The sequence below is a fragment of the Carlito syrichta genome, unplaced genomic scaffold, assembly GCF_000164805.1.
Source record: "Carlito syrichta isolate Samal-C Ts95f unplaced genomic scaffold, Tarsius_syrichta-2.0.1 Scaffold308253, whole genome shotgun sequence".
NCBI lineage: Eukaryota > Metazoa > Chordata > Mammalia > Primates > Tarsiidae > Carlito > Carlito syrichta.
In genome coordinates, this window is record NW_007252349.1 from 9,951 (window position 1) to 32,153 (window position 22,203).

The 22,203-nt window shown below is 42.9% G+C and overlaps 1 protein-coding gene across 1 annotated transcript in view; it reads left to right on the forward strand.

Annotated features, from left to right (window-relative positions):
• Window positions 1–21,205, forward strand: part of CKAP5 (cytoskeleton associated protein 5) — a 28,794-nt gene extending 7,589 nt beyond the window's left edge. Inside the window, exons 5-21 of the mRNA XM_008065348.1 lie at window positions 739–864; window positions 2,054–2,203; window positions 2,743–2,946; window positions 3,159–3,294; window positions 3,704–3,897; window positions 5,229–5,401; window positions 6,571–6,744; window positions 6,969–7,089; window positions 12,987–13,166; window positions 13,687–13,874; window positions 14,354–14,429; window positions 15,434–15,622; window positions 15,711–15,848; window positions 16,329–16,412; window positions 16,506–16,665; window positions 20,203–20,354; window positions 20,494–21,205. Of these exons, the coding sequence (XP_008063539.1) occupies window positions 739–864; window positions 2,054–2,203; window positions 2,743–2,946; window positions 3,159–3,294; window positions 3,704–3,897; window positions 5,229–5,401; window positions 6,571–6,744; window positions 6,969–7,089; window positions 12,987–13,166; window positions 13,687–13,874; window positions 14,354–14,429; window positions 15,434–15,622; window positions 15,711–15,848; window positions 16,329–16,412; window positions 16,506–16,665; window positions 20,203–20,354; window positions 20,494–20,739 (2,691 nt within the window). The 3' untranslated portion in view covers window positions 20,740–21,205. The remainder of the gene's footprint in view (window positions 1–738; window positions 865–2,053; window positions 2,204–2,742; window positions 2,947–3,158; window positions 3,295–3,703; window positions 3,898–5,228; window positions 5,402–6,570; window positions 6,745–6,968; window positions 7,090–12,986; window positions 13,167–13,686; window positions 13,875–14,353; window positions 14,430–15,433; window positions 15,623–15,710; window positions 15,849–16,328; window positions 16,413–16,505; window positions 16,666–20,202; window positions 20,355–20,493) is intronic.
• The last annotated feature ends 998 nt before the right edge of the window (window positions 21,206–22,203 follow it).

Sequence of the window (22,203 nt, forward strand, 5' to 3'; positions counted from 1 at the left end):
CAAGTTGCCTAGGCGGGTCTCAAACCCATGGGCTCAGGCAATCCACTCACCTCAGCCTCCTAAAGTGCGGGATTGCAGGCTGAACCACCAAGCCCGGCTAGAATAGTATTAAAGATTTCAAGAAGGAAAAGAATTACTCAATACATAAAAGGGTTGTGGTCCAGACTAATGATCAGTAATAGCAGCTTTTCTAACTATATACCATGCCAAAGAACCAACCAACAGTTCCTCAAGAATAATCTTAAAAAACTTTCTGGGCCGAGCGCAGTGGCTCAGTCTATAATCCCAGCACTTTGGGAGCTGAGGCAAGAGGATTACCTGAGCCTGGGGGTTCAAGACCAGCCTGAGCAACTTGTTTAGACCTCGTCTCTACAATAAATCACAAAAACTAGCCAGGCGTGTCAGCGTGCATATGTAGTTCCAGCTACTTGGAAGGCTGAGGTGGAAGGATCGTCTAAGCCCAGCAGGTCGAGGCTGTGGTAGCTGTGAGCGTGCCACTACAGTCTATCCTGGGCGATAAAAGTGAGACTCCAACTTAAAAAAAAGAAAAGAAAAGAAAAAGTTCTAGACAACCTATATAAAAACATATACAAGCTTCTGTGATACATCTGTTTATTTCATGTAGAGTGTATAAAGAGATGTCTCTGAGTTCCCTAGTACCCTTTTACTGGTCACCAACATATTATTCTCAAGGAGAAGCAGCCTAGCTAATCAACATTCCCTTAACCTTGGTTGTAGAGTACACAAGGAAAGAAGGTGCCAAGCAAAACCAGTTTGAAGGAGGATGAAGACAAATCTGGGCCAATTTTTATTGCTGTTCCAAATGGAAAAGAACAGAGGATGAGAGATGAAAAAGGATTGAAGGTAGGGAAGGAATAAGGCTCTAAAGGAGTTTTTGTGCTTGGTTATTTACTTTTGTTAATTAGCAATAGTTTCACGGTCTGAGATTCATGTTGTTGTGGGATATCTAATAATTAACTGAATCTTTTGCTTATAAATTATCTCATTGTTTCTCTTAGATAACTTTATGGGAGCATTAATCCCTACAAAATAAACTATAGAATAGAACTAGTACCCAGTTTTTCTGTTTAATACTCCAGAAATATTTCATACCTATATAATCATAAATATTTATATATAGACCTCTCTTTACACAGATGAGGACATGTCATACTCTTTGTTCTGTGTCTTACTATTTTCTTTTAATGATGTTTGAAATATCTGGAAGATCAGTTAGATCTCTGTATGTGTATATGTGTACAATTGTTTTTGTTGATACATTATATGTATGTACCTTTCTTTATCCCGAACTCACTATATTGGACATTTAGGTTGTTTCTGGTCTTTTCACTATTGTAAACTGTGCTGCTGTAAGTATCTTTGAATATAAGTCTTTGTACACATATGTGATAATATTTAATATCTATATTCCTAGAATGAGCATATGCATTTTGATAGACATTTTGATAGACGCTTCAAATATTTGCTCTATTAAAGTTGTAGCAGCAGCGTTATACAGTTATAATGTACATTGATTTTTCCAGTAAGAATCATGAAAAATTCTATTCCTAGATTTTTAGAGTTAAGATGCTAGAAATGTGACAACTTGAGAGGACATTTTGTATTCATATTTAATTACAAATCTTGTTAAATTTAAAAATATCATATTAAATTGTTCCTGCAGGCTGGGTGCAATGGCTTATGCCTATAATCCCAGCACTTTGAGAGGCCAAGGTGAGAGGATTGCCTGAGCCCATGGGATCAAAACCAACCTGGGCAACTTGGCAAGACCTCATCTTTACAATAAAATTTAAAAATTAGCTGGGCATGGTGGTGCCTGTAGTTCCAACTACTTGGAAGGCGGAGGCGAAAGGATCACCTGAGCCCAGCCGTGAGCATGCCACCGCATTCCAGCCTGGGCGACAGAGTGAGACTCCGGCTCAAAAACTAAAATGAAATAAAATAAATTGTTCCTGCAGCTGCATTATATAAGGCTCTCTATGTCATTTTAATTGAGCACCTTATGGCCCCCTTTTACTGTGCTTTTTTTCAGGTGCTAAAGTGGAATTTCACTACACCACGGGATGAATACATTGAGCAACTAAAGACTCAGATGTCTAGCTGTGTAGCTAAATGGTTACAAGATGAGATGTTTCACTCAGACTTTCAGCATCATAACAAAGCCCTAGCTGTCATGGTTGATGTAAGTCTGCAATAGATAAATATGCATGTATCTCAGGCATGTGAAAATACTGAGTCCTGTGAAATAATCAGAAGTTTGCAGGACTTGTAAAGGAAATGGAATATATCCTGTTTTCTGTTTTGTAGAGCTTATTTGATTGAATAAATAACTGTCTATATTTTTTTAGTTCTTAATTGGAGACTTAGAAATCTGTCATTTTCTTTTTGGGCTCCAGTAAAATTTCAGAGGTTCTTGCCTAGTAGAACTCAAGTTTCTTTTCTTTTTTTTTTTTTAATCAATATATTTTATTATGATATTGTGGGGTACAGTTAAGGATTAGGTATACAAATATGCTTCGTTCAGGCACCCTTGTTGAAAAGAGGTGTCTCCCCATCCCCAGACAGATATTTACTACCGTTAATCCCATCTCCCTTCCCCTCCTCTCCCCCATAGTTTCCCACCACTGTCAGTCATTTTCTTGTAGTATTACATTGGATAGAGCTTAAGTTTCTATACATCCTTGTTTATGAGAGTTTTGTTTTGTTTTGTTTTGTTTTAAGCACTTGGAGAGTGAAAAAGAAGGTGTCATTGGTTGCCTGGATCTTATCTTAAAGTGGCTTACCCTGCGGTTTTTTGACACCAATACAAGCGTCCTGATGAAAGCACTAGAATATTTAAAATTGCTTTTTAACCTGCTAAGTGAGGAAGAGTATCATCTTACTGAGAATGAAGCATCTTCCTTCATTCCCTATCTTGTCCTCAAGGTAATGTGTTGTTCTCTCTCTGGGAGACTACTTAAGTTCCCGGCTGATTTTGTTCCTATACTTTTATTCCCTCTCCCTTTTCATTGATTATTTGATGATTCCTTCCACCACTCATTCCTATGTCCCTGTTCTTTCAAGATGTAGTAATGCATGGTGAGAACCTTGCTACTTAGAAAATGCCTCACTCCATCATTATTTTCCTTGTTGACTAGGTTGGAGAACCAAAGGATGTCATTCGTAAAGATGTTCGTGCCATCCTGAACCGGATGTGCCTTGTCTACCCAGCTAGCAAGATGTTCCCCTTCATCATGGAAGGAACCAAATCCAAAAATTCTAAGCAGAGAGCAGGTGAAGCAACAATTAAAATTGAGACGTGAGTCTCTGCAGCAGCAACCTATAGAAGAAATAGTTTATGGATGAACAAGGACATTTCTTCAGTGTCTGTATAGTTTTAATTTCAACCTTATGATTTAGACTGTGAGATTGATGAGTTGCACACTGGTGGAGCCTTGATATCAGGTGATACAGGCACCACTCAGTACCACCCTGGTGACAAAATCAAGTGCACAGGGGCCATCTGACTCACAGGCATCTTTTCCCTTGGTTTCATTGGTAACAGGCAATTAACAAAAATTCTATGCAGAGCCAGAATAAGATTTTAGTCCTTCATATATACCAAGGGAAATTTCTCTTGTAAGGATAAGTCTCTATGCCAAATGTGTTGAGTCTCATTAATCTAGCCTTTCGCCCCTTTCAGAGTGCCTGGAAGAGCTGGGATGTCTGGTTGAGTCCTATGGCATGAATGTTTGCCAACCAACCCCAGGAAAAGCCTTAAAGGAAATAGCTGTTCACATAGGCGACCGTGACAATGCTGTACGCAATGCTGCCCTCAACACCATCGTAACGGTGTATAATGTACATGGGGATCAGGTGTTCAGACTGATTGGAAATGTGAGTGACTCTTCTCTGAGTTTTGTCAGTATGTTGTGAAAAGAATTGCAAGATCCCCTAGGTGTTAGGTCTCCTGTCATCTCAATTGTAGCTAAGTTTTTTACAACTTTTTAGTAAACTCAGTCTATCAATGTGCCTAGAATCCAGATAGACTCTTAAGGTATCTCTGATCAGGCTGTGTTTTACTGGAAATCTAGTTTTCTTTTTTTTTTTTTTTTGAGTCTCACTCTCGCCCAGGCTGGAGGGCAGTGGGACCTGCTCACGGCCACCACAGCCTTGAGCTGCTGGACTCGGGCGATCCTTCCACTTCAGCCTTCCAAGTAGCTGAGGACTATAGGCGTGCACCACTATGCCTGGCTAATTTTTTTGATTTATTGTTTAGACAAGATCTCACCAAGTTACCCAGGCTGGCCTCAGACCCCTGGACTCAGGCAATCCTTTCACCTCGGCCTCCCAAAGTGCTGGGTTTACAGGCATGAGCCACTGCACCCGGCTATGTTTTTCTTTTCTAAAACAGATTGCTATGAATAGAATGCTCAGAAATGAGAGCTATTTTTAAATAAAAAAATCTGAGCTAGTCCAGGGTTTAAATTCAGACTGGCAATCTGCTCTGTAATTTTTAATGCACTTAGTTTTTAGTTAACAAGTACTCACTTGTGTACAGTGTAGATACTGGTGTCTGTCAGTCAAGAGCTATAAGCCATGAGCCAATTTTCCAGGCACAATAGGTTCTGCCTCTGGCTTCTTATTTCCTTTGAGCCAGTCACAGTTGTGGCTGAGCTCAGTTCTTCTCTCCAGTAGCCTCGTAGTGTCACCATATATTTATGCTATGCTGAAATATTTTTATTTATAATTATAACTAATAATTATAACTACTAATTAAATTCTCACTACCACCGAGTGGAGGTTATAAAGCAGTTGGGAATTTTACAGGGGACTAAAGTGAAGTTTCTTGCCCATCGTCACACAGCTGGATAGTGGTAACAAAACAATAAAGTGAAGTTTCTTGCCCATCGTCACACAGCTGGATAGTGGTGACAAAACAAAAATGGGCAAACTTCATTTAATGTTTTAACTTTTTATTTGTAGTTATTAATTGTCGTTCCTCTTCTGTCCTTCTTTCGTGTCTCCTTTATAGCAACTAGGCAGGTATTGACAGTAGTAGGTTTTAATATGTAGTGTTTTGAAAGTAAATTTATCCTTACATAGTAGGTTCTATTTGCTTCGATATGAAAATAGGTATTCTTGAGTCCTCCCATTAGGTTTTTAAATTCTCCTCATACTTTAGTAGATGGATGTGCAAATAAACTAAATTTGGCATCTTTTTATAGCTTTCTGAAAAGGATATGAGCATGTTGGAGGAGAGGATTAAGCGGTCGGCAAAGAGGCCCTCTGCCGCACCAATTAAACAGGTGGAAGAGAAGCCTCAGCGCACGCAGAACATCAGCTCCAATGCCAACATGTTACGCAAGGGACCAGCTGAGGACATGTCTTCCAAACTCAAGTATGTAGAAAGAGAAGTTGTCTGAGAGCATCTCTGTGGACTTTGCCTTGTGTGCTCAAGAGCTTGTCCCGTAACATAATCTTGAGTTCTTGTAGCCATTATCATGCATGACAGAGTGTCTGAGTAAATGTCTTGTAACCAAATGTTTAATCCTTCGGTCTTCATTGTCTTTGTCTCAAAACCACTTCTAAATGGTCTTGTGCCTTCTTTCACTGCTTTTCCGTGGACAGAATTATGTATCGCACTTATAGGATGTAAGTACTGCCTGCTAATTTCTCATTAGCAGGACTCTTATATCTTTCTAACTTCTGACTTGGCTTCATCCCCTCTGGAAGGCAACTGACTTAGAGTTTATAACCAGGATAGAGGGTGTCCATAAGTACCCATCAATCAAGCCTTCCAGAAAAGTTTACTGACTAGCAGAAATGGCAACTCAGTGTCATCTGGCCTTCTTCCTTGTGTTATACTTGTGTTTAGTTCCCTGTTCTTGAGATAAGGCTAAATTAAATGCATGCAACCCAGAACTGGCTTGGCAACTCAAAATACTGCCTCCTAAGCAAGACGGCTCTATTTTTGGGTTGTGTCATGAGTATAATTTTAACCACTTTGAATTTGGAAACTTTTGAATCCCTATTTCTTGGATGTAAAACTGGCCCTGTCAAGAGTGAATATTCCTAAAATGGGGTGACAACTATCCCTCAAAGTATAAAATGTACTGAACACAGCATGGAATGGTACTTATGACTAGGAAAACTGAAACACTAGTTAATTTGGTGGAAAAGAACCAGCCAGTCTCGATTTTTCTTATATATTTGTATATAAATAGTGAGGAGTTTTAAGCCAATATAAATATACTTTATTAATTATTTTCTGCTCCATCTGGAATAGAAGTACAAGATTTGTTGGCTTTAGAGAACTAAAGTGAATATTTATAACTTGACAGATAGTAGAAGTACAAATTAAAGTTATCTGCTCTCTTAGATACTCATGAGCCAATATTGTTGCCCACTGAGGGCATTTGCTTAGACTCAACGACTTAAATCATTCAGGGGGGCTGAAACCAGAAGTTGAACATCTGTCCTGAAGCTTTGGGACAACTGGCAATGCTACTCTTGCCCTTTGGTTAAGAAATCTCTTTTAGTTCAGGAGCCTCTTTTTGCTTCCCTTAGCCAAGCCCGAAGCATGAGTGGGCATCCTGAGGCAGCCCAGATGGTCCGCCGAGAATTCCAGCTGGATCTAGATGAGATTGAGAATGACAATGGTACAGTTCGATGTGAAATGCCAGAACTTGTTCAGCACAAACTGGATGACATTTTTGAACCTGTCCTTATTCCCGAACCCAAGTAAGTTAACCTTTTTCATTGAAATACAAATAGTACACGATCATCAGAGTGCAAATGTGAAATGAGCTCTCTGTAGTAGTAGCTAAAACTTTTTAGAACTGATTACTATCTGAATGATGGCAATTTTTTACTAAGACCTACATCTAGAGGGGAATTAAATAACTCTGGTTGACTGCTTTGTCTTGTAATAGAGATTGATGTTTTCCCTTTGCTCTGCTATCTAGAATCCGGGCTGTTTCTCCACACTTCGATGACATGCACAGTAATACAGCATCCACAATCAATTTCATTATCTCCCAAGTAGCCAGTGGTGATATCAACACGAGTATCCAAGCTCTAACACAGGTAATGGGATGCTCCTGTGATAGAAATTCCATCAGTGGACACAGAAACTGTAAAAGTGATGGGTTGCACACTAGCAGAGTCATAGTACTGGGGGACACAGGCAATATTCAGTACAACCCTGAGGGGACAAGTGCACAAGGACCACTCAGTCATCACTTGTCTCAGACGATATAGTTCTAATAGAGCTTTACTTTTTTTTTTTTTGAGTTGGAGTCTCACTCTGTTGCCCAGACTGGAGTGCAGTGGCTGCTCTCAGCCACTGCAGCCTCGCCTGCTGGGCTCCGGCGATCCTTCCGCCTCAGCCTTCCAAGTAGCTGGAACTACAGGCACCCGCTACCACGCCCGGCTAATTTTTTTTTTAATTTATTGTAGAGATGAGGTCTTGCCAAGTTGCCCAGGTGGGTCTCGAACCCGCAGTCTCAGGCAATCCACTCACCTCAACCTCCCAAAGTGCTGGGATTACAGACTGAGCCACCGAGCCCGGCTTACTTTTTTTTTTTTTAAGAGGTGACCTCTGACCATGTTGTCGAGGCTGGAGTACAGTGACTATTCACAGGCATTATCATAGCACATGGCTGCCTTGAACTCCTGGGCAGTCCTCCCAGGTCAGCCTCCTGAGTAACTGGGACTATAGGTGTACACTCTTGTACCCAGCTTAGGTTTGCATTTTTATAATTGTATTCATTAACCAGAGACTAGAGATGCAGCAGTAAACAAGTAGGTACCAACTCTCATGGAACTTATTCAAGTTTTGCTGGACAGAGACAAGTAAGTAAATAAGAAAATATCAGATAGCAGCAACTACTGTGTAAATGTAACTTATGGGTTGATTGGGAAAAGGAACTGAGTAGTTACTTAGATTGAGTGATCAGGAAAAGTGATTTGCACAGGGCTAAGAACATTCTAAGCAGAGGAAACAGCTAGTACACAAAGACCATAGGATAGGAATGAACTTCGAGTGCCAGGAAACAGTAGAAGGTCCATGTGCCTGGGGCACCATGTTCAAGGGGACGAGTGTACAGAATGAGACTGGAGAAACATAGGGCTTTAAAAGTGCCCAGGATACGTTGTTTGGATTTTATTTTAAGTGTGATGGGAGGCCATTAGAAAGTTTTAAGGGAAAAAGCTATATGTTAAAGAAACAATTATTTCTTCTTCCCTTTCGTTTTTGAGTCAGGGTCTCACTCTGTCACCCAGACTAGAGTGCAGTGGCACCATCACAGCTTACCCACCTAAGCCTCCCAAGTAGTACGTGTGCCACCACACCCAGCTTTTTAAAATTTTTTTATTTTTTAGACATGAGATTTTGCTGTGTTGCCTGGGCTTGTCTCGAACTCCTGGGCTCAATCTTCCTCAATCTGGCCAATACTTGGCCTCCCAAAGTACTGAGATTACAGGTGCAAGCCACCATACCCAGCTCATCTTCCTTTACTTCCCTTCCCTAACAGTCCAGTCCTAGAGATATTAGGTGGGGCACAGCAACTAAGCACCCACCATTGCAGCATAGGGAGATGGGAGTGGGGAGCCATAGAGGCCCAATGTTAGGCTCTCTAAGCCCAAGCATTGTGAGAAGGGTATTCCTTCAAGAGCAGTGACACCAAGTTTGAGTCAGAGCCAAGCTGAATAAAGGGGATGTCCATGCAGGGAGTCAGCCTGCCATGGTAGTAGGACCCCAAGCAGGATGAGGGGGATATCCACCTGTGTTGAGAGGGGGAGGGGGCACATACAGGATGGCTCAAAATGGGGGGTTGGAGCTGAACCAAGAAAAGTGAGCATCTTCCTTGGGAATGGCTGGCACCAGAGATGGGAGACTAGCTCCATACAAAGGGATTGGCCACTAAATAAATATAATCAAGAAAATGGGAGCCAAGTTTCTCACTGTTAGAGAGGAGATACTGAATAAATGTAGAAGGAGAGCAAAATAGAATGAACTCTGGTATTGGACCAGAATTAGATGTAATAGTATAAGCTCAGGTTTTCATATATAGATGTAGAAGTAACTGTGTAACTATGTGTGTATATAAACATACAAAGATATAGTTATATATATATATACACACACAGAGTATACATTATACAGTTATGCACTGCGTAATGACAGGGTCATGTTCTGAGAAATGTATTTTTTTTTCTGAGTCAGAGTCTTCTGTCATTGCCCAAGCTGGAGTACAGTGGCACACTCACAGGCACTATAGCCTCGACCTGCTGGACTCAGGCAATCTTTCTACCTCAGCCTTCCAAGTAACTGGAACTACAGGCATGTGTCACCACACCCAGCTAATTTTTTTATTTATTGTGCACACGAGGCCTCACCAAGTTGACTAGGCTGGTCTCAAAGCCCTGGGCTCAGGCAGTCCTCTCACCTCCACCTCCCAAAGTGCTGGCATTACAGGCGTGAGCCACCACGCCTGGTGAGAAATGCATTGTTAAGCGATTTTGTCATTGTATGAACATCAGAGAGTATGTTTACACAGATCTACATGGTATAGCCTATTGCTTACTCCCAGGCTGCAAACCTGTACAGCGTGTTACTGCACTAGATACTACAGGCAATTGTAACACAATGGTATTTGTGTATCTAAACAAAAGATACCATAAAAATATGGCAACATAATCTTATGGAACCACTGCTGCGTATGTGGTCCACTGTCGGCCAAGCTGTCGCTAAGGGAATCATGACTGTACTCAGCTCTTTTCATTGAGTAGAGTGGAATACAGCAGTACCTCTGCAGCAATGAACACACTCAGGCCTTGCCTTCTAAATACCATTTTCCACGAAAAAGGAATGAGGACTCCTTGGAGAAGTAGCTGATTCCAGGGCTAAATCAGAGAAATTGCAGGATGTTCCTGGAATATCTCACTGTGCCATACAGCAAGGATGGGCTCAGAGAACAATAAGGACATGTCAGTAGGACACAGCGAACAGCTAGAACAGACTCCCTGTGTTCAGTTGAGAAACAGTGTGAGCATCTAAATAATAGAATAAAATATAACTTAGTAAACTGAATAAAACTCAGTATGTTGATAAAAATTTAATAATATTAAGAAATCACAAGTGTGTGCACTAATTAATTGAAAAATAAGTTATTTACTTAGTTTATAGAACCTCCCCACAAAATTCAAAGAACAAATATATAAAATTTACAGAAAAATATAAATTACCAAGAGTAATTTGACAATGAACAAACCTGGCAGACACCACCTTAATCAGTTGATCAAAATGAACATCATTGGGCAACCCCCTTGGGTCCCCTCCCATTGTGGGAGCTTTTCTGTCTTCTCAATAAATCCTACTTTCTCCAAAAAAACTAATAATAATAATACAACAAAATGAAATCATTTGCCACCTGATAGAATCTAGTGAGAGTTCAGCATCACTTTGCTCATATTTCAAATGTTGCATAACCTGGATCTAATCATGAGGAAACATCAGACAAATGCAAATTAAGGGAAATATACAAAGTGTCAAGATCAAAAAAGTCAAGGAGAAACTGAAGAACTGTTATAGACTGCAAAGAGACTGAGACATGACAACTAAATGCAGTGGATGATTCCAGACTGAGCTTTTACTATAAAGGACATAATTAGGGGTCATTGGAGAAAATGGAATGCAGTCTGAGGATTAGATAGCAGTAATATCAATGTTATTGTCTTGATTTTTATATTTGTATCATAATTTTGAAGGAGAATGCCCTTGTTATAAAGAAATATACACTAGCACTTCAGAGGGTCATGGAGCATCAGATTGACAACTTATTCTCAAATGATTTAGTATTAAAAAGTTCCTTTAGCTGGGCTCGGTGGCTCAGCCTGTAATCCCAGTGCTTTGGGAGGCTGAGGTGAGTGGATTGCCTGACCCCACGGGTTCGAGACCCGCATGGGCAACTTGGCAAGACCTCATCTCTACAATAGATCAAAAATTAGCCAGGCTTGGTAGTGCATGCCTGTAGTTCCAGCTACTTGGAAGGCTGAGGCAGAAGGATCCAGAGCCCAGCAGGTCAAGGCTGCAGTGGCCGGGAGCGGCCATTGAACTCCAGTCTGGGTGACAGAGTGAGACTCCAACTCAAAAAAAAAAAAGTTCCTTTTGCTGGGCCGGGAATGGTGGCTCAAGCCTGTAATCCCAGCACTTCGGGATGTCGAGGTGAGAGGATTGCCTGAGCCCATGGGCTCAAGATTAGCCTGCGCAACTTCGCAAGACCTCATCTCTATAATAAATGAAAAAAATCAGTCTCACATGGTAGCATGCGCCTGTAGTTCTGGCTACTTGGAAGGCCGAGATGGAAAGATCACCTGAGCCCAGCAGGTCGATGCTGGGGTAGCCGTGAGCATGCCACTGCACTCCAGCCTGGGTGATGGAGTAAGACTCCAGCTCACCCAAAAGAAAAAAATGGTCCCTTTACTATAACTCTCAGCGTTTCTACAATGGTTTGCACTTTTTTTTTATTGTGGAAAAAGTTATTCTGGCCACTCTAGAGACCAGATTATATAGTCAGGGCAAGAGTGACTTTCAGGAGACCTGTTGGGAAGCCATGGCCAAAATTCATATGAAAGATAATATCGGGCTGGGCATGGTAGCTCACACCTATAATCCCAGCACTTTGGGAGGGGGAGGTGAGAGGATTGTCTGAGTTCATGGGTTTGAGACCAACCTGGGCAACATGGTGAGACCTTGTCTCTACAATAAATCAAAAATTTAGCCAGGCATGTTGGCGCGTGCCTGTAGTTCCAGCTACTTGGAAGGCTGAAGCGAAAGGATTGCCTGAGCCCAGCAGGTCGAGGCTGCGGTGGCTGTGAACGTGCCACTGTACTTCAGCCTGGGCAACAGAGTGAGACTCCAACTCAAAAAAAAGATTAGCTGGGCATGGTGGCACATTCCTGTGGTTCCAGCTACTTGGAAAGCTGAGGCAGAAAGATCACCTGAACCCAGTGGGTCGAGGCTGCTGTGGCTGTGAGCATGCCACTGTACTCCAGGGCAACAGAGTGAGACTCTGACTTGGGCGGGCGGGGGGAGTGGTGTAGAAAATATCAGCAGGCACAGTGGCTCATGTCTGTAATCACAGCACTTTGGCAGGCAGAGGCAAGAGGACTGTCTGAGCCCAGAGGTTTGAGATCAGCCCGGGCAACTTGGCGAGACTGTCTCCACAATAAATAAATAAAATTAGTTGGGCATGGTAGTGTGCTGTAGTTTCAGCTATTGGGAAGGCTGAGGTGAAAGGATTGCCTGAGCCCAGTAGGTTGAGGCTGTGGTGGCCATCAGCATGCCACTGTACTCCAGCCTGGGTAACAGAATGCGACGCCAACTCAAAAAAAAAAAAACAGATCATGTGCCACTAGGATGATAATGGTGGAGAAGAAAAGTGCGTGCTTTCAGGGTATCTTTTTGCAAGTAGAGTCCACAGAACTTGGCAATAAGTTGTATAGAAGTATAGTGCTTAATTACCATTAATGACAATCAATGTACTGAAACAAAGATCAATGGACCAATTTATAAGAAACCTGAGTTTTGAGTTTGGACTAAGTAGTATGCTCTTTCTCATCCTTAATTTTCTCATCTAGTAAATGGAGACCTTAATATCAGCCCTGTCTAGAGAGTCTAAAAAGCACTCTTTAAATTAAACGTTTAAACACAGAGATTATTATTCCCTGAACTAGATAGTCTCTTAGAATAGGATCTGTGACTGATTCACCTAACAGTATCTTGCTCAATAAATATTTGTTGAATAATTGAATCCCGAAGGACTAGTTATTTGTATGTAAAGTGACTGGGTTTTTTTCAAGGTAAGATATTAGAAGTGCTTTGCTGATAAATATTCTTTCAGAGAAGTCCCATGTAGTGGCTTCCTGCTATTTCAGAACTATGAAGCTTGGAAAATGTATCTTGAATTTTTTGTTCTCAGATTGATGAGGTCCTGAGACAGGAAGACAAAGCTGAAGCCATGTCTGGCCATATTGATCAGTTTCTGATAGCCACATTTATGCAGCTAAGACTCATCTACAACACACACATGGCAGATGAGAAATTGGAGAAGGATGAGATCATCAAGTTATATAGCTGTATCATTGGCAACATGATTTCGGTAAGGGCACCTCTGCAGAACTTGAGCTTCCCATCGGTCTCTCATCCTGCCCATCTGCTGAAGCTAAAGTCCATGCATGTGTTTCAGTGAGTCCTGTGTCACTTGGTGGGATTTTACACACATCGTTTAGCAAGCTACTGACTGCTTCTGTTGGATGTTGGGTTATGCTCCAGCTTTTCTTATTGTTAGGGTGTTAGGGTATGAAGTAGAATGCTTACAGACTACCTAGAAGTCAGCTTCCTGCTAGAAATATGACACCAATTAGCCAGTAGTGAGAAATTGTGCATAATGACAAATAATTTCACATGTAAAAACAAATACTTTATAATTAGAAGGAAGCACACAAGTTAATTTTGCCTATTACTAGAAGCTTGGGAGAATGTGGTGATTTTTCTTTCCCCTTAATACTCTAAATTTTAGGGAATATAATAGAATTGTGTACCAGAATATGCTCCGCACATTTATCTTTTTACTTCTATACTGAGTTGTAAACCTTTCTGACCCAATTATGTCTGGATAGCTGTTTCAAATAGAAAGCCTGGCCCGGGAGGCCTCCACTGGAGTACTGAAAGACCTCATGCATGGCCTCATCACCTTAATGCTGGACTCTCGGATTGAAGATCTAGAGGAAGGACAGCAGGTGATCCGCTCCGTGAACCTCCTGGTGGTGAAGGTTCTGGAGAAGTCAGACCAGACCAACATCCTGAGGTATGTCCGTACTCTCAGTCATTAGAGCCGGGACATCCCCTTTTGTGTCTGTACTAGAAACCATAAAGTCACTAGATCAGTCATAACTCTAGTAAAGTGATGTATTAACTCTTTTCTTCATCATAGACCAAAGGTATTTCAGCCTGAGACAATAGTCAAAACTAGTAATTACTCAATAAGCTAGCCAATAGGAATTTTTCTAGAATGAGACAGTAACATTTTTCAGTTTCTCAGCTACCAAAGACACTGAAAAATGGAGTGATAAACTTTACCATTTAGTAAGTGGTAACTTGGCTTAAATGATGTTAATTTTCTCAAGTGAATGTCCAGTAGTCCAACACAATTCCTGACCCCTGTGCTCTCAATGGTCATCTCAATTAGATGGATAGAGAGCAATCACACTTGCCCTTCCAATGACTGATTTTAATTGGAATGCAAGTCTGTAACTTGTTAATGCTGTTATGTTTTTTTTTTTCCAGCGCCCTACTTGTTTTGCTCCAAGACAGCCTGCTAGCAACAGCCAGTTCTCCCAAATTCTCAGAGCTTGTTATGAAGGTGAAGTTGAAATGATTTCAGCTCTTTTCTAAGATACAATCACTTTGTTAAAGTATGGGGAAAGAGGAGTTGGAACTAAGAAACAAATGGGCTCAAGTTAGCCAAGTCACACCTGAAAAATATAATTGGTCTTCAGTTTTCCCCTCCTCCAATTTATACCCCAAGCTTAGACCTCAATAATTTTTGGCCTCAAACAATGAAAAGGAGGAGCTATATTATAAATATTTCACCTATTCTTCTAGGATCAAAAGGCAAGAACTTTGATGAGAAATATCATTTCATCTCTTTCATGGAAAACTCCACATGAACATAGCACTAATGTTAAAACTTTATTACACTGTATTAGTATAAGATATTTTGAGGCCGGGCTCGGTGGCTCAGCCTGTAATCCCATGCTTTGGGAGGCCTAGGTGAGTGAATTGCCTGAGCCCGCGGGTTCAAGACCTGCCTGGGCAACTTGGTGAGACCTCATCTCTACAATAAATAAAAAAAGTTAGCTGGGCGTGGTAGCGCGCCTGTAGTTCCAGCTACTTGGAAGACTGAGGCGGAAGGATCGCCGGAGCCCAGCAGGTCGAGGCTGCGGTGGCCGGGAACAGCCATTGCACTCCAGTCTGGGCGACAGAGTGAGACTCTAATTCAAAAAAAATAAAAAAGATATTTTGAGTTAGATTTGGTTTCGCAGCATGAACTCTACTCTACTCTCAGGTACCATAAAAACTCAAGGCAGAATTTCCACATATTCAGGTCATTAAATGATGGCCCCTACCTCTGGAGAGCAAGAAGGAGGAGTAGAGAGATGTACGATAGATGGATGACTGGTTACACTTCAGCCAGTGGCATGGTTATAGTGACTAAAATTTTTCATGTTTTAGCAGCAGACTTGAAAGCTATGATGCACCACATTTATATCCTTGACCATTTTTAGAAGGGGGCCCAGAGCGTAGGGAAGATGAATGGTGATAAACTATCCCCATTCTTTAGTCTAACTCTTCTTTTTTCAATAGTGTCTCTGGAGGATGGTTCGACTATTGCCTGACACCATCAACAGCATTAACCTGGACAGAATTCTTTTGGATATCCACATTTTCATGAAGGTTTTCCCCAAAGAGAAACTGAAGCAATGCAAAAGTGAATTTCCCATAAGGACCCTGAAGACCCTGCTGCACACCTTATGCAAACTGAAAGGGCCCAAGGTGAGTGAGAAGAGCGACTGGTCTCTGAGAGCTGAGGGAGCATTGTGGAGATGGCAGCTGACATTGATTGTGCACTTGGCTCCCTCAGATCCTAGACCACCTCACAATGATTGAAAACAAGAACGAGTCTGAGCTGGAGGCCCACCTGTGCCGGATGATGAAGCACAGTATGGACCAGACTGGGAGCAAGTCTGATAAGGAGACAGAAAAGGGAGCATCTCGAATAGTGAGTGACCTGACTTAGAAGACTAAGGAAAATGAGGTTGCACTGGAAGCGACCTTGTAAAGGTGTAGGTCACCTGGAGACTCTCAGGCCCAAAGAGGAGGCTCGGAGATTGCTATAGTGTAATAACCACATTCACCTTGAAAGCGTAAGAGCTAAACTACTTATAACCATGTGCTTTTAGTTCCCCAAGAAAGGTGCCTGAAGCACTGGTCACCAGATTAATCTACTGTGAGCTAGCTCTGTTTGTTCAGGAGGGATGGGCCAGCTGCTTCTTCAAGCTGAAGTGAATTCTGAGACTGGAGGCATTCAGTGACCCAGACTGTCAGTACTTCTGCTACAGACCAGTGTTGGTGCTTCTGTCATTTGTAGGAACATATCAATAAGGCCCAGATTTTGAGATATAATCTGTTCATGTCCAACCATAGGCTCCTAATTAAGAGCTCAAATATAACCATTCCTTTGTGTCTTTCAACTTTTCAGGATGAAAAATCATCAAAGGCCAAAGTGAATGATTTCCTAGCTGAGATTTTCAAGAAGATTGGCTCTAAAGAGAACACTAAAGAGGTGAGAGTGAAGGGTTAAATAGAATGGAGATCTGCTTTATGGAAAAGAGACACCAACATTCATCGCCACCTCTTCCTTTTTCTTGTTCACCAGGGACTAGCAGAGCTATATGAATATAAGAAGAAATACTCAGATGCCGACATTGAACCATTTCTGAAAAATTCCTCACAGTTCTTCCAGAGCTATGTTGAGAGGGGCCTCCGGGTGATTGAGATGGAGAGAGAGGGCAAAGGCCGTATTCCCACTTCAACAGGTAGATGTCTTTTAGTAGTTTCAGGCCAAGAATAAGCTCAAAATAGCTCCCAGCTCCGGAACCCGAAGTCATGGTGATACAAGTTCATATCCATAACCTTAGTACTTGGTGGTCATCAGTGATCTCCTTGCTATATCTAGTGGTCAATTCTCAGCCATCTGGCTTCCATATTTGGCATGGTCATTGTTCCCTGCCCTTGAGACAACGTTTTCACTTGGTTTCCGGTTCTCCACACTGTCTTGGTTTTCCTCCAGCCTAACTACTGTTCTTTCTTGCAAGGCCTTTGACTCATTGTTGCTTTTCTTGGCCCCTTAATGTTGACATCCACCAAGGTTCAGTCTATGGTTATGTCTTCTCTTTTCTTCTTATTCCCTAAGAAATTTATCTACTCTCACCACTTAAGTACCATTTAAGTCTTCAGCTTAGACCTCCTTCCTAATCTCCAAACTGTTGTATCCTGCATGGCATCTGTACCTAGGTTTCTCACAGAACTTGGAAACGCTCCATGTCAAAAACGAAACTTCTGCTCCTCCCCCAAAACCTGCTCTATCTGCATTCTTCCCTATCTCGTTGATAGCAAGCAACTCTGCCCTTCTAGTTTGTTCAGACCCAAAGCTTCTGAGTCTCCTCTTCCTTTCTGTCTGGAAATCCTTTTGCCTCTACCTGCAAACTAGTTGTAGAGTCTACCCATACTTCTCCTCACCTTCACTGCTACCACTTGGTCTCAGCTGTTTTCTCTCACCTGGATTACAGCGTTGTCTTCCTACCTGATGTCCTTGCTTCCATCCTTGCCTACTTCTGTTCATTTCTACGCGTAGCATCAAAACAACTCTTCAGAAGCGTTTTCCAGAGGTTCTACTTTTCAGCCAAAGCCTTGCAAAGGGCTCTGAGGTCCTACCTTATATGACCGATCAATACCTCTGGGCCCTCATCCCCTGCTGCCTGTGCTCTCCATAACTCATTCCACCCCAGTCCCCCCAGCCTCCTTGTTGTTACTGAAACACACCAGACATGTGCCTTCTTGAGGGCTTTTCTTTCTTTCCTTCTTTCTTTCTTTTATTTTTTATCCAGGCTGGAGTGTGGTGGCACAATCATGGCTCACTGCATCCTTGACCTCCTGGACTTAGGCAATCCTTCTGCCTCAGCCTCTCAAGTTCCTGGAACTCTAGGTGTGCACTGCCACCCCACCTGGAATTACAGGCATGAGCCATTGCACCCAACTTCTTTTCTATGTTTAGATCACAAATACTTACCATTGTGTTATAGTTGTCTACAGTATTCAGTACAGTAACATGCTGTACAGGTTCATAGTCTAGGAGCAATAGGCTATACCATATAGCCTAGGTGTGTAGTAGGCTGTGCCATCTAGGTTTGAATATGTACACTCTGTGATATTCACCAGCGATGAACCCACCTAACCACACATTTCTCAGAATGTGTTCCTGCTGTTAAGCAACACATGACTATATTTGTTGAATGATATGAATGAAACCAGTAACTACATTGAAGCTGAAATGTTACTGCCCCCACGGTGAAAAAGCCACTGTTTGAGAATTACTGATTACAGGATCTAGAGACAAAAAGAAGACCCAGGAGACTTCGGTTACAGAAAATAGCTGTCTTGGCCGGACACGGTGGTTCACACCTATAATCCCAGCACTTTAGGAGGCCGAGGTGAGAGGATTGCTTGAGCCCACGGGTTTGAAACCAGCCTGGGCAACTTGACGAGACCTCATCTCTACAATAAATCAAAAAATTAGCTGGGCGTGGTAGTGTGCACCTGTAATCCTAGCTACTCGGAAAGCTGAGACGGAAGGATAGCCTGAACCCAGCAAATCAAGGCTGCAGCACGCCACTGCACTCCAGCCTGAGTCAGAGAGTGAGACTCTGACTCAAAAAAAAAAAAAGCTGTCTGAACTTTAAACAAAGAAAAGACAGACCCACCTGCACAAGTTCCCTCTCATCAGCCCTGTGCTTGGTTATTTCCAGGTTAAGTGAAGCTCAGCTACCCTCACATTTGAGGGTTTGCTTGCCTGTAAAAGCACACCCCAATGGGGAACATGATGGTTTTCAGATTCCATCATGTTCCGTCTCAGCATTTATCTTGCTAGCTGAAGCTGTAGTTCAATTGTGTTCTCTAAAACAGTTGGGATATTTTTATTTTTGACACTTTACCTCTCTTTAAGACCTTAAGAATCTATCTTGAAGTGTGGTGGGCAAAATGTCAGACAGTATGCCACGGATAGCCATACCAGGGTTTGGTTGATCAGGGTAGGCATTCTCTCATTTCCAAAGTTCTTTCTGGTGATGTTCAACACGTGATTTATATCTGTGGCATAATCAGCATATTTGCAACACAAGCATGTGATCCCATTCCCTGATGATTGAATTGGTTTTATGTCCTAGAATATTCCAACACCTCTTATTGTTGGCTTTTACATGGTTCTTCGTTCATTTTGCACCCTCTCAGTGTAATCTCATCTTTACATCAAAGGATTAATTCCTTTTTCCCCGGAGTAACCTGTTCTACTTTTCTATTTACTGTAAGTCAGTTCTTCCTCCCAGTACCTTATCTTTGGGGCCTTTATAATTCATTTGCATGGCCGGGCACAGTGGTTCACACCTGTAATCCTAGCACTTTAGGAAGCCAAGGCGGGAGGATTGCTTGAGCCCAGGGGTTCGAGACAAGCCTGGGCAACATAAAGAGAACTCGTTTCTACAAAAAGTAAAACAATCAGCCAGACATGGTGGTACACACCTGTAGTTCCAGCTACCCAGGAGGCTGAAGCAGGAGAATCACTTGAGCCCAGGAGTTGAGGATGTGGCAAGCCATGATCATGCCCCTGCACTCCAGCCTGGACAGCAGAGCAAGATCTTGACTCAAAATAATAATAATAATGCATTTGTATTTTGATTGTTCCTTCTCAGAAATTTAGGAACCATGGTGGATGTTTTGTTGTTGTTGTTTTGGTCTTGTTTTAGGTTTTCTCCTCTCCCGCCAGGATATTGGTCTTAGAGAGAGGGTTACAAGACAGTACCCCCTCTCTCCATCCACATGACTAAGCCACAGCCTTGGCTCCTTCACAGGTTTGAGAAAGAGCTTGCCCCGTGTGTCATGTGGTCCAAATCTAATCTGGTTTTTCTGCACATTTAAGGTTCTTGGGTTTTTCAGTTGGGGAGTTACAGTATCTCCAGGAGTAGTTTAGGTTTTCTGGATTGCTCATGTCAGTCCTGGGATTACTGGAATATGCCCCCTTGCATAACCCAGGATGTAGATGGGTGACCCAGTTTACATTCTGCCTTTCTGTTTCAGTTCTTGAAGTTCTCAAGAAGCATAGCTTGTATATTTCTGAGCACCCTTTATCACTAATTCCAGGTGGATTCTCATATTTTTTTTTTAGTTTTTAAGTACAATGATGCTCTTCAAGGCCCAGGAAATTTATAATTGTTCTTTTTGGTGGGAGATTAACCAAGGCAGTTTAGAAAGGGGTTGATTATGTTTATATCTGAATATTCTTTCTACGTTTTCCTCTCTAGGCATCTCTCCTCAGATGGAGGTCACATGTGTGCCCACTCCCACAAGCACAGTGTCCTCCATAGGTAACACAAATGGAGAAGAGGTGGGACCATCGGTCTACTTGGAAAGGCTAAAGATCCTGCGACAGCGCTGTGGTCTGGACAACACGAAGGTACTGCTCCTTCTGTGAGGGTCAGGCAGGTCGGTGTGGCTGGCCCACAGAGAGGTGGCTCAGCCTCGGTATTGGTTGTCATGGAGCTGCGTCATGACATTCCTGCCCTGGTCTCAGACAGCCTTTCTTCTCTCAACAGCAAGATGACCGGCCTCCCCTGACCTCTTTGCTCTCCAAACCCGCAGTTCCTACCGTGGCATCCTCCACAGATATGCTCCACAGCAAGCTCTCTCAGCTCCGGGAGTCCCGCGAGCAGCACCAGCACTCAGACTTGGATTCCAACCAGACTCACTCTTCAGGAACCATGACCACCTCCTCCTCTTCCACAGCTAACATCGATGACTTGAAAAAAAGACTGGAGAGAATAAAGAGCAGTCGCAAGTGAAGTGGCCCCTCCCTGGCCCCTGCAGCTTTAGTTGACGAAACTAGACATGCTGTCCTCACAGGGCCGCGTGGCCTCGGCCGCCCTAGTGTGCACCCACAGGTGTCCGTCATGCCGTGGAGCTGGGGGAGGAGTCGTGTGGCACAAGTCCTTGTACATACTCTGCTTCTCTCCGTCAGTACCCGCTGCTAGAAGACTGTGGGTTAGTTTAGTGCACAGACTTGTAAACAGCTGCCCTCCTCTGTGCGCAGACTAGTTTCCAGATCTTTTTCTTTTGTTTTTAATTGCTCATTTGTAAAATGGTCCTAATCTTTCCTAGCTGTTAACTACTAGAAACTCTTTCGTAGTTTTCCTTTCTGTTTGTGAGCTCTTCTCCCTGTCGCCCTGAAGGGTCAACATACTGAATGAATGCATGGCATGAGACGACTAATTTAAGAGTCTTTTATAAATAAAGTTTGCATTAACTATATACCTGTCTCCCAGGATGCTCTGTGAGAGGGAGTGCTGTGCGGCTCTTTCTGTCGCCTGTTCTGTACCGGCTGGGCCCTCAGCCAGTTAGAGAAGGCTCATGGCTGCCACGGAGCTGCCCTCTGCTGGGCTCAGGCTGCCTTTGACTCCTTTGAAACAGGAGAACCTGCCTTTCCTGCCTGCCACTTGCAGCTTCTGGAGAGAGAGATCCCTTCCTGCACTCTTGGGTTCTGGTTACAACTCCCCTCCTGTGCACATCTGCGTCTCCAAAGAGCCCTTGGGCATCCTCCCACTTGGCTGCCCAATGCACATGAGGCTGCCCCTAGGACTGGCTGTACTGCAGTGCTTCTCACTACAGACTAGACTTGGGCTTCCTTGACTGACGGAGTTGGGAGAGCTTGTGGTTTCCTGCTTGCTTATCTGAATCTCTTTTGATCCAGGCTGACTGACTGAGGACCAGAAAGTGAACTGAGCATTCACTCCCGAAATAAGTTCCACAGGGCCTCCCTCCGTAGTCAGAACTCTTCAGGATGAAGAGGTTCTGGATTCAGGGAGAGACTTTTTGGGTGACTGTAAAGCTCAAAGGCACTTGTCTGTTGTAGCGCTCCTCCTACTCAGTGTTCAAGAAATGAAAGACTCATGGGAATGAATCCTCTCTTGGCTCCAGTCATCATTTTCAGATGGCCTATGCCTCCCCAAAATGCAACTTACCTTCCTCCCTTATGACAGGATCATGGGAGTGGTGGGTACGTGTTCACTGAGAGGAGATGGAGGAATTCACTCTTGTAGGAGGACATAATCCAGGAAGAGTGGCTGCACTCCGCTCTGGAGTTAGCAAGCTAATTTGAGCAAGCCAAGTGCCCAGAGCATAGAACACTGACAGCTATACTCGAGGGTAAGAGTCTTGTGAGAAAGCGTGATTTAAAAAGCAGGCCTGGCCAGGCACAGTGATTTAAGTATGTAATCCCAGCACTTTGGGAGGCGGAGGCAAGAGGATTG